General features: G+C 38.0%; 2 protein-coding genes across 2 annotated transcripts in view; both read right to left on the reverse strand.

Annotated features, from left to right (window-relative positions):
* LOC100538811 (FRAS1-related extracellular matrix protein 1-like) overlaps positions 1–7,812 on the reverse strand; it is a 21,565-nt gene extending 13,753 nt beyond the window's left edge. Inside the window, exons 1-6 of the mRNA XM_010725670.3 lie at positions 7,329–7,812; positions 6,461–6,662; positions 5,796–5,940; positions 4,212–4,341; positions 2,911–2,983; positions 320–469 (exon numbers count right to left, since the gene is read on the reverse strand). Coding sequence (XP_010723972.1) covers positions 320–469; positions 2,911–2,983; positions 4,212–4,341; positions 5,796–5,940; positions 6,461–6,662; positions 7,329–7,775 — 1,147 coding nt within the window. The 5' untranslated portion in view covers positions 7,776–7,812. The remainder of the gene's footprint in view (positions 1–319; positions 470–2,910; positions 2,984–4,211; positions 4,342–5,795; positions 5,941–6,460; positions 6,663–7,328) is intronic.
* Positions 1–11,492, reverse strand: part of LOC104915027 (FRAS1-related extracellular matrix protein 1-like) — a 197,618-nt gene that overhangs the window by 32,776 nt on the left and 153,350 nt on the right. The gene's annotated exons all lie outside the window — the stretch shown is intronic.

Consider the following 11,492-nt stretch of genomic DNA (forward strand, 5'->3'; position numbering starts at 1 on the left):
ACAACTCTAATGGAGTCAAAAATCCTTTTTTTCACTTCAATAAATGAGAGCTGGACTCATGTTGTTATGAAAAGTGGCTTGTTTCCCTCCACTCTTCTCATTTTGTACTTGTTGCTTTCCCCATGCTGTGTTTCCTAAGAGGATGGATGTGATTGTGTGAGGAAATAAATGGTCTGCAACTGCCAGGCTTGTTTTCTCTAAAAAGAAAGTAAGCATTTTGATGTGAAGGTAAGTGTTAGGAACAACTTGTGGTTGAAAATAAGTAGCTACCTAGCCAAGACTATCCCACAGTTTAAAGATGAAGATCAAAAGAGAATACCTCCTTTTGAGTCCAAAATTTTCACTACAGCTTTTGTCTTGGTGCCAAGAACAGCATTCACAGAGGAGTTCAGAACTACTTCAAAGACTTCGTCATCTTCCTCTAATCTGTCATAAGTAATTGCTATATTCCACATCTTGGTTGACATTCCTAACAGAAATAAACATTTTAATTACTCTTTAATTGCTATTTCAATCAATCAGAGTGTCAGAAATATATTAATTAACATGTCTGCAGCTAGAATGAAGTAGCTTGTGTATGCTATTGTTCTGCTACCAACTGACTGGACTCCTGCTGTTCTTCTAAATAACTTAAGGTTCAAATTTGTTCCCAAACAATGTTGATTCAGTTTGAGAGCATATACTGTAACAAAAAAAGCTGCTTCAAACATGAGAAATGACACTACAATACACAAATTTTGGACTTCTGGAATTTTCAAGATAAAATATAGCATATATATATATGCTGAAAACTTCATCTAACACACCTGCAAAAGGATAAGAGAATGCACTGGCTTGAAGTAAAATATGTCTTTCAGAAGACATATTTTACACCTGTCTACAAAATTTTGACTCGGTTAACTGTTCTTTACTTGAGGTAACTTGAAGCTTGGGTTAGTGGGAAAGAGAAAAGATCATTCCAACATAAAGGATTAGGCTAGTTATTAGGAAAAAAGCTTTGAAATTTGTCTGGAAAAAGTCAGAGGTAGCACAACAGAAACTGATTTAAATATACACACTGCTATCGTAAAAACATCGTAGAAAATGTCACTAAAAACTCAATGCTGACATCCAGAATTAATGTCAAAGGGCAATATAGTGAAATAAAATCTCTACAACCTCTTGACACTTACCATAGCCCTGCTCCTTTTCAGTTTGAATCCTCTTGCAAAGAACAGCTCAGTTAGCACAAGTAGACCCACAAACTTGGATAGGGCCTCCTCCTGCCCCTAACTTGCATTTACAATTTATTGAGTCAAGTCTAATGTGCAAATCAGTACCGTGAATAGGAATAGCTGTTGATTGTTTTTGTAACAAATCTACTACTACACTTACTGAACATTTAATAAATATGTGATTAATGAATAAATATCAGAGTTCTTGACCAGAAATAAATGCCCTGAATGAATGAAGCAGTAGGGTCCTTCCCGGCTAAGCCTAAGCAAAGGACTTTCAAAAAGAGCTGCTCAAGACAACACGATAGAACACAGCTGGTTGAAATGTGTCCAGAAAAGGGAGACAGTGTGCATCTCCATCCATGTTCACAGTTAATTTTTCTGTGGCTCACCACCATAGACAGAAATAAGCACCAAGCTACTTGGATAACTTGCTTGAAGAATCTGCTTGTATGAGCAGAAAAGGAAAATTCCATGGAAAAGCCTTGCACTGAAAATCTCTTTCTGATAATCTCTAGCCATTTCAGTCCAAAGGCTGATAAGTCTGATTGCACAGTACTTCAGAGGAAAGAGAGCCAGAATGTTGGGTAAGTGCAGTATTTTTTTACACAGATCTCTCTCATCTATCTTCTATATCTTATTTAAATAGAAATAATATAATAAAACTAATACTAAATAAAAAGTCTCAGGGAGTGGCTTATTAGTCTCAAAGATTTCATGAGTGTTACAGAACACTGAAAATTAGGGCTAATTTCCACCTTTCTCCTCAAGTTTATACAGCTGTCTGCTAGGTATTATTCCATATCCACCACTGAAAATGAATCAGAAGTTGTTTGCTCTGTACCTTTTCATTAAACTCAGCTTTCTCAAAATGGCTTATAACAGCTGTATTTCCAAAACAATCATATTTGTGCCTTAACTCCAACAGAACTCACAGCTACAGATTTTACTATAGGCTAGCCAAGCAAATCTGAATTACGCATATGAATTCATCCATGGGATACAGCAGTATATATTTTCATTACCATGTGATGCCTTTATTGCAAAATAAAAGTTGAGATGCTAGAATAAAAACTGTCAGGCTGGAACTGACTTACCACATTACCCGTATCTGTTTTCCAAAATGAAGACGAGCACTTAATCTAATAGCACAAATATATATTATTTATTTCAGCCTTTTACACTTCCTATATTTTGTCTCTTCTGTAGCCATTGTGACTTTAAGCCATTGGAATTTTACTCCTGGCAGTGGTGGCACAACTTCTACTGGTATTGCAGGATACATTCAGAGACCTCTATGGACTCCTCTTTTTTATAATAAATCCTAGTCTATGCCTGCAGAATGTGTTCCAAAAATCAGGCTTGCATGTGCAAATGGAATTATTATGATTACAAATGGGTTCTCATTACCAGATAATCTATTTAGATGGGCAAAAACAATTTTTTTTCAGATGAAACTGAATCTCCAAATGCTCAATCCTGCAACTCTCTCCCACATTATTTTTTTGCCTAGAGACACCTACAGTGTGACATTAAGGGGACCTACTGCACTTCCAGAAAACGAACTGGGGCATTTTTATTCCTACTCAATTCCTCTGTCTATGAACACAGAACAGGTTTCACTCTCCAAAATGAGAGTTTACACTTCCAAAATCAGGGAATTCATTTTAGAATGAGTCAGTGCTTTTGTTCATACCTGGATCAAACTGAATAAGTTTGGAGGTAGTCACTGCAAAGTCCTTTCCCAGCACAGCAGATATTTCATTGACCTGCAAAGAAATTAAGCAGTACAGGGCAAGCTGTGACCTATATCACCAAACCAGTGCATTCTGCTCTGTGCTGAAGGTTTCTCTTCATGGGGTCCCAGTGAGACATGCCAAGCTGTACCTATGCTTAGGCTGAAAAACAAGATGAAGGCTTACAGGATAACCTTGTGATACGCAACTGTCATTTTATCCTTGCTTATGATTTAAAACTTACCATCAAAAAAAAAAAAAAAATTGCTTATCTTAAAATCTTGTATCAGATTGCAGCTGGACAGCATCAAATCATGCTGCTGATCACCAGTCCTGGGAACCCAACTCTGGGAAGGGCACATAATGGCTTCCTGGAAGGGCAGCATCAGCCAGGATGTGCTTGCCCATTCTGCCCTTTGAGAGGCCTTGGAAGAAGAGTTTGCAAAGAGATCTGCCTGCCAGCTCAACAGATTCTTTGGGATATGTGAGAAAGTATACATGTTCAGGGACACCAGTGCCTTTGAATTTGCTGGAGTCTGTGAAGAATAAGGCAGAATGACTCCTGCTGAAGTCATAGCATAACTCTCACTGACTTCTGAGGGAAAAAGGACAGAACTACATTTCCAATTAGGGCTACATCATAACTGTAAGGGTTAATATTTTGCTAGCAAGGACTGCTAGAAAATCTTGGGACTTCCATTCTAGGAGGAAAAATAAAACTTGCGATGTCAAATTGCACAAACCCTATTTTACAAAAATAAAAATATGCAGCTTTCAATTTATTTCTTCTGACATACAACATAGCCTGTTACTGAAGGCATGGGAGTTCCTTGGGCAGAGAGTTATGAGGAGATGGAGACTGGTTTACTGTGACACTGAAGCTGCAATAGCTGCTGGGCTCCTCAGCCTGTGCAGGGGAAGAGATCCTAGGTCCCCCAGTCAGGGATTGCCCAGAGCCTGTAAACCCAAACAGCAGGTCATGGAAACGCAGCCTGGGCACAGCACGAGAGCCCACTTGCTCTGTCACAGAAGCTCATCAAAACTACAATATTACTCCAAAACATTCCAGCTTGGGCTTACCGGCATTTCTTCTTAAAACTATTCTGGCAGAAAGTTTTCAGTTGTCTGTACAGTAAGTCTGGATTAAATTGCATGGCCTTTTTACTAATTAATGAAATACCTCTCACTCCAAAGAAGAAATTAATGGGCTCCACTGCCTGTTATTCAGTTTCCAGTTAAAAACGTGTTGTTTCATCTTTACCTTCACCACGATAAAGGCAGAGTCAGTAGAGTGTCCTGCCCTGGTGATTTTCAGAGACACCGTCCCCATGTTCTCACACACTTCATATTCAGTCTGCTGCATTTCAATGCGAGACCACCGTAGCTCCAGCCTGCAAGCAGAGGAGAAAAAAAACATGTAGAACAAAGCAATCAGCCCTGCTGCCCCACCCCTGCTGCCTGAAGGGTTTGTAAGGTGGCCTCTTGACTGTCGGACTAGCCAATACACATATTAAGTCTTTGCCTCCTGGTAAATGTACTTGTGTGTGACTTGACAGATTAGAAAGTGAGAAGCAGTAAATAAATTCCCCAGTTGATCCCTTGTCTACTCAAAGCAAACAAAAGAGGTTCTGTAGCAAGTTTAAGAATTAAGTTTAAATCTCTTAGAAGTTTAGAATAATCAAAACTTTTTGCCCTTAAAAGCCAAATTTCTCTTTGTTCTGAAATCCAGCACACTTTACATAGAAGTTCTAGTTCTCTGAAAATCCTATTTCCCACAGGAATAGTGGATTTTTTCTCTCTTCCTAGTATATATATATATATATATGTACAGTAAGCGCTGCTACTTATATTCAAGAACCCATAATTTCCCACGAATAAGGCTGCATTTTAATAATGCATTTAGTATCAGTGCTTTTGTAAGCAAGCACAGGGCAGCCAGGGAGTGCTCCGGTTAGCTTTGTTCAGATGTGTTTGTATATAGGGACATCTCTTGGCACAGTGTGTAACTGCGGAAACACTGTCTCCCGCTGTTCAGTCTGCATCCTCTCTGTCACTCAAGCAAGCACTCTGCAGAGCAGCTTGCAGCTTGAAGCCAGCTTTCTGCTTCTTCCTTCTTAAATAACACTGGTTCTTTTTCTCAACTACTTCAGATTAAATAAATTGATTGAACATTCAATCCTACATGTAGAAATAAAAGAAACACTGTCTCCTCAGAAGAGCTTCATCCCATTTTTAGTCTTTAGCATTAAGTGCTCTGCAATTTTTGTATATTAAGCTTATCACGTGTCAGAAGGAAATTTTGATAGCATGCTTAGTTGAAATTTCAGAATTACATGACAAAGAGATTAATATACTCCCTCCACCTTTTCTCAGAGCTCTTTTGAAAAGCATGATTCTATTAGCTTTTACTGCTGGCGTAAGTATCCCACCATCATGATCTTAGACCTTTGAGAATCAACCTGCTGTCAGCACAGGAGAAAGAGTGACTTACAGCTGCAAAATCAGGCTCGTGAAGCAGCAGACCTGTCCCTAAGCTACTGTCTTATATCTCCAAATGCTGTGGGTCTAACTCACTTACAGTAAACTCCATTATATGATTCTCCGAGACTCTAAATGTGCTCTGGTCAAAATAACATTTTTACTTTGCCACCTTGAGGGGAATAGATTTCTGTATTCTTTAAAAAAAGAAATGGTAGTTTAAGTCCTTAAAATCATATCTAGGTTCACTTTTGCTCAGTTTCAAGGAGGCACAAAATCATTTGTTCTAAGCCACAAGCCATCTCAGAACCCTCAGCAGTGGTGTATTTGCTACACTGCAGTCCTCAAAACTGAAGATCAAAGTTACATTTGGGGAATCGCTGAACTTCCATTGGTATCTGTGACCTGAAACTCCAAGTTGTCTGAATGCACTTCCCACAATGGATTGATGACATAAAATATAATTTTGCTATTTAAATCCTTTTGGCTAAAGCCTTCATGGATAAGTCCACCTGAGAAAGAAAAGAAAAATTAAGATAAGCCAAAAGCCCATTAGGCAAGAACCACTTAGCTCATTTGCATCATCTGTTTTCAACTTTTTGAATTGAAAAACACTTTTAAGAGACTTTGAACTTCCCATAATCTGCTTATACGGCTATACAGTAACATCGCAGTTCGTTATAAGCCCCAGCCAATTAGTTCCTCTGTTTATCAAGTGACCTAGTTCACCTATTTCTTTTTCATAAAGTTCAGAGTACACCTAGCTTTACTACTCCCTGCAACAATCTTTCAGGTTTCCTTACCCACAAGAAGATTCTCAGTTGCAGCTACTAACAGTCTTCTGGAACTCTGTAGGTATTAATGATGAACATGAGACTCAAGTCTTAGTTCAAAAGCTTTTCTGTTGCATTCAAAACTAGTCCAACATTTGCCAAGAAATTTTGATTTTCTGTATCAAGCAAGCATTAACAGGATCACTTTTGAAATCTGGTCTGGTATGTCTCAAAGGACAAAAATTACAGAACACAGTACCTGTTGTTATATTTTCCAGGTAGCCATAACGAGGACCTCGTAAGATTTTAAAAAATATTTTGTCATCCTCTGTACTGGGGTCAGTTGCCTTCAGGGACCTGGAAGTAATGTAGATCCCATAACTGCCATTCTTCAGCATTTCCACATCAGATAAGCAACGGAGATGAATGATTCTTGGTGCCGTTTTGTCCAAATGATCTACCTAAATCAAAATTAGACAAATATATACTCAATTTACAGTATCAGAACATTCTCTGTCTGTACTACTTCTGCTAAAAGCACAATAGCTCACTTAGGAGAGCAGTAGTCACTTTGACAAGCAGTCTATTCCAGTAGAAATCTGATATACAGTTAAGTATTAAGTTCCCACGAGAGGTTTCCAGGCTCAGTTTGGACAGCAAATTGTTTCATGCAGTGAGAAACAGAACACACTTGGGAGATAAACACAAATACCGTGTACCTCTGTCTTGTCTCCCACATTCCCCATAGTCCTTCTCCATTTTCCTCATAGCAAGTTTAAGTTCCATCAGTTTATTTGTTACCATAGTTAGACTCAGCTTATTATTGAAATTTTGATATAGAATATTATAGCAAATTTAAGCAGGATGTCTTTCTTTTCTTAAATATAATCCCTTTCTTTGCACTTACATAAGCATAGTTATATATTTTTTCTGAGTAATGTAATGTAGTAATTCTTTAGTTCTCCACGTTATTGATTCACTGAACACAAAAAGAAAGAATTTTAGCTTAAATATATCACTATTAATTCAAAGACTTCAGCAAAAAGCAATTCTAAGCTTAGTCAAAAGCATTGCATTTTCTACCTTATCTATATATCTCTTTTAATTAAGCCTGTGGTCACACTTGCCTGAATGGTGAATGCCACTGGCTCGATCTGCACCCTCCCATTCACGATGAAGCCTTGATTAGTCCTATCTGTTGCAACAAATGTAAATCTGTCAATCTTGGAATCCCCACCTCGGTGCTTGTATGCAACATCCATATTGTCCACATCACGTTGGGTGAAATTGTATTGCTGTAGTACAGCCCCTCGGTAATAGAGATGACCGTACTGGGGGAGCTGAGCCAAGAGGAAGGTAAGGTTTTCTGTGGCAGTGTCAGAGTCTGTAAGCTGCAGGACATCAGGAGAAAGGAGTACCATATTGCCTTCCATTAATCTTAACCCCATGTTCCTAGATAGTGTAGGCAAAGTTTGGTCAACTGCCTCCAGGGAGATTATGAATGTTCCATATTTAGTCTTCAATCCATTGCTGATGATGAATCTGGCAAAGAGAGGCAAGGTAGTCTTCAGCATGTGTTCTTGATTCACCAAGTACTGAAATAAAATGATAATGCACACCTTTATTACAGGGCTTGCCTGCGGTGATACTGCAAATCACATGAGAACTAGAGCTGATTTGAGCTCAAACTCAGACCATGGAATAGATGTATAACTTAAAAGCATGAGAACAGATGGGCAGGTATACAGAAATATTTACACTGCATCTGCAGAAATCTGATGCGATGCCAGAGGAATGGCTTTGAGGATACACCGTCAGTCTTCGAAGTCCTCTAATCTTCTAGCTCAGATACAAATGGAGCAGATCTGAAATGATGGGCTGGCTGAGGACATAGATGCACATTTTATACATATCCTTATGTATCTTCAGTGAAAGTGCTAGCTTTATCTACAGCTCACAGAAAGAGATGTGTGAAGTACATAATCTACCTGGACAATGGGTTTGTTCTATTCACTGCTGCATGCTTGTCATACCCAGTAATCCCAAACTACCTTAAAAAGAAGAAAAATTGGAAAAGAAACATAGAAATCCATTCTTATCTTGGTTCTCATAGTGGTTTAAGCACTGATTATACTTATGAATTTCTGCATATTCAGAAGGACTAACATTTCTTTACAAAACTTAAGTGAAATTTCACTGAAATTAAGATTGTGTGGAATATATTGGGCAGAACTGTCAAGTAGCTAGATTAATTTTTAAAATGTAGCTGTCCATACCACGCAGTCAGATCTGCAGAGTTATTGCCATGCTGGCAATGTATTAAAATGTATTAACAGCAGCATAGTTTTATATAATTCTCCTCCAAGCAGTAGTAGCTCCAGATAAACTAAAGACATGATTAGACTTTACTGGTACTTTTCCTTGCCTAAACTAGAAAAAGATAAAACTATCCACGCCTGGAGAGAAAATATGTTGGAAATCTACCAGCTGGATATGGTTTTTTGTCATACAAGTGACAGCATGCTCTGCAGACATTTATCAAATTTTGTTGTGGATAAAAATAAAGGGAAAATCGATCTAAGTTTCACTGCCAGGATCACTACTTAAGTATTTTTTTCTGAAGGAAATAACACTGCACATGCTTGTAACAAAATCCAGTGAGGGTATATGAAAATAAAAATTGCCTTGGAAATGTTTCACGATCTCTTATGTCACATCATCACATAGTACGTAAGGCTTATCTTTCTTTCTACCAAGCTTTCTGTGGTTGTGCGTAGTGCATAGAAAAGCTTATTGGGGAGTGGTTTTAAGCCACATTTGTTCTGTCTGAGCCAGTTTTTCTTTGCTTTGCAAAGAAAATGTTCATATTCTTCATCCTCTAATTTCTTCTTTTCCTTTCATTTTTCCTATTCACCGGTGCACAGTCTTTTGAAGGCACATATATCCACACTTCCACTGTTGATCTTGTTTGGGATAGTATCAGTGCATGTCTCAGAATAGATGTGGGCCAACCTAGTTAGCTGCTCTCCATCTATCACACTTTCATATTGCAGTGGAATGAGGATGGGTTGACATTTAGTTTATTTCTCTCCTCTTACTCTCTTGCCTATAGACACTGGAGAAGTATTAAAAGAAATAGAGTCAGAACCTGGTCTGCTGTTGTATGATTTGAATACGTCACCTTCAGTAGGTCAGGGAGCAGCTTACTGCATCACACAGGCTGTCCATCTAAAACTCCTCACTACCTTCACCAATGCTGGATGATTAGGGCTTGATCAACTTGTAAGCAGGCAATATGCCATGAAGCAGATGGGAATGAGCACAGGCATAACAGGGACAATATAACAGTTAGAAATATGTTTACTGAGGATGGTATTCCCAGCTGGGAACCTAAAGACATCTGTCTGCACTGACCTAATGCTATTGTGCCAGTGCTAAAAGCATTGTGCTATTAGTAATGTAGCTAAAATCAAACACAGAACTAGAATAGTGATGATAAATAGTATGCTAAGGGGAAAAAAAAAAAAGGCAAAACACGTTCTGTCAAGAACTTATCTGCATCTCAAAAAATCTAGGAGATGGCAGCTGAAGTGAGTTTCCTCCACCTCCTTTGACAGCTGTAAAATGTTTGGATGATATCTCAAACCATATGTAAGTGAAAGACTTAGGATAATTCAGTTTGTGAAAAGAAGATTCATCCAGAATCTTCTACAGAATACCAGGCAGGACCAAACCTTTTGATTACATACATCAGGCTGAACATTACAATGCAAATGTTGTATGCCATTTGATTTCACAGGTGATGTGAAATCAAGCTGTCTGTGCCCAAGAAGTCCTTTTTCTCCTGTACCTTGGGGGTTCGGAGGCTTTGTTTATTTCTGGTTTATGGCTGCTTCATTTTCCCCTTGGGAGTGGAGAGCAGCCAATATTCTCCTCACTCTGATGAAATTTAGGGGACAACTCTCAGGCACAGTTTGGAGGACATGTTGCGTGGTTTGATTTCACCATTACCAATATTTCATGCTTTCTGCAGTTCGATGGCAATAGAGTTGGCTGTAGAACCTACCATCTGTCATGGCATTTAAAAGATAAAAATGGAATCATAAATAGTGCCAGCTCATTACAAAATTGAGCCAGCGTGTCAAAATGGAGGACATTAGCATGTACTTTTAGCATCCTGCTGCCAGCATCTGATGTCAGGTTGCTAATCACTTGAAGTCATCTGTCCAAACAAGCACTGCCAAATCTTTCTTCCAGGCCAGCAGCACCAAACAATACACACAAATTTATGACCAAAGAAAGTACTTCAATGGAAGGTAAAAATCTGATCAGATCATTTCCCAGCCTCCTACCCACCCATTCCCCATAATTACCCATATAATTAACATAACCATTCCTTGTTTAAATAGTAATAGTATTGTGCCACAAAATATTTATGTCTATACAAAACCAAATTCTTGGCCAAATGTTAACATCAAGAAACATCAAGTATTGTGATTAAAATATTATTGAAAATATTTATTAAAGAATCACAGTCTTACTTTTAATAAGGCTGACTTTCTAATTTTGTTCCAAGCTGTTGGCCTAAACAAAGGACATTGGCCTTGTCTATAAGCACAGTTTTCGTAGAATTATTGGTCTACTTTTGTTAGCCTGGTTCACAAGTCTTACTGATTTAAGCCACTTGTACACTACCTATCCTAGTGCTTTCATTGTCTAAGGTAATTCTAGTTTTGGTCATAGTGTTTCACAACTGTATTGCTAAGTTTCCATACAGCCAAAGAATATTCCTTCCCGTTTTTCTATTATAAGTGGATCAGACAAATCTCAGAATTAGAGTAAATTCAAAACCAGAATTTCCATCACATTAAATTTAATAGAAGGGATAGTTTTAAGTTTTTCAACTGAGGAGAGTCCCAAAATAAACAGGTTTATTTGATATTTTCATGCCCCACTTTCTTGGCTTGCATGGAAAAAAACAGTTGATGAAATACATCCTCGCAGCTTCAATGTGCATCATGGAAAATTTATTTCAAGTCAGGAATCTTTTCACACTCTTAGAAGTGTGTGAATAGTTCTGAGTTGCAACTGCTAGGAGCTAAACATTTCATTTTTCATAATTATAAATGAAAAACAATTAACTTTTCACATGGAAATCTTGAATTTTACAGGAAGTTCTTTTCCTGTCAAGGGCTCATTTTAGGCAAAATTCCGAATGTTACAAGGAGTTAGCATTCTTCCTTCCAAAAAATTTTATTTACTTCTGAGCTATTTTTTTTTTTCTGAATTTG

Source organism: Meleagris gallopavo, chromosome Z (assembly GCF_000146605.3).
Source record: "Meleagris gallopavo isolate NT-WF06-2002-E0010 breed Aviagen turkey brand Nicholas breeding stock chromosome Z, Turkey_5.1, whole genome shotgun sequence".
NCBI classification, from domain to species: domain Eukaryota; kingdom Metazoa; phylum Chordata; class Aves; order Galliformes; family Phasianidae; genus Meleagris; species Meleagris gallopavo.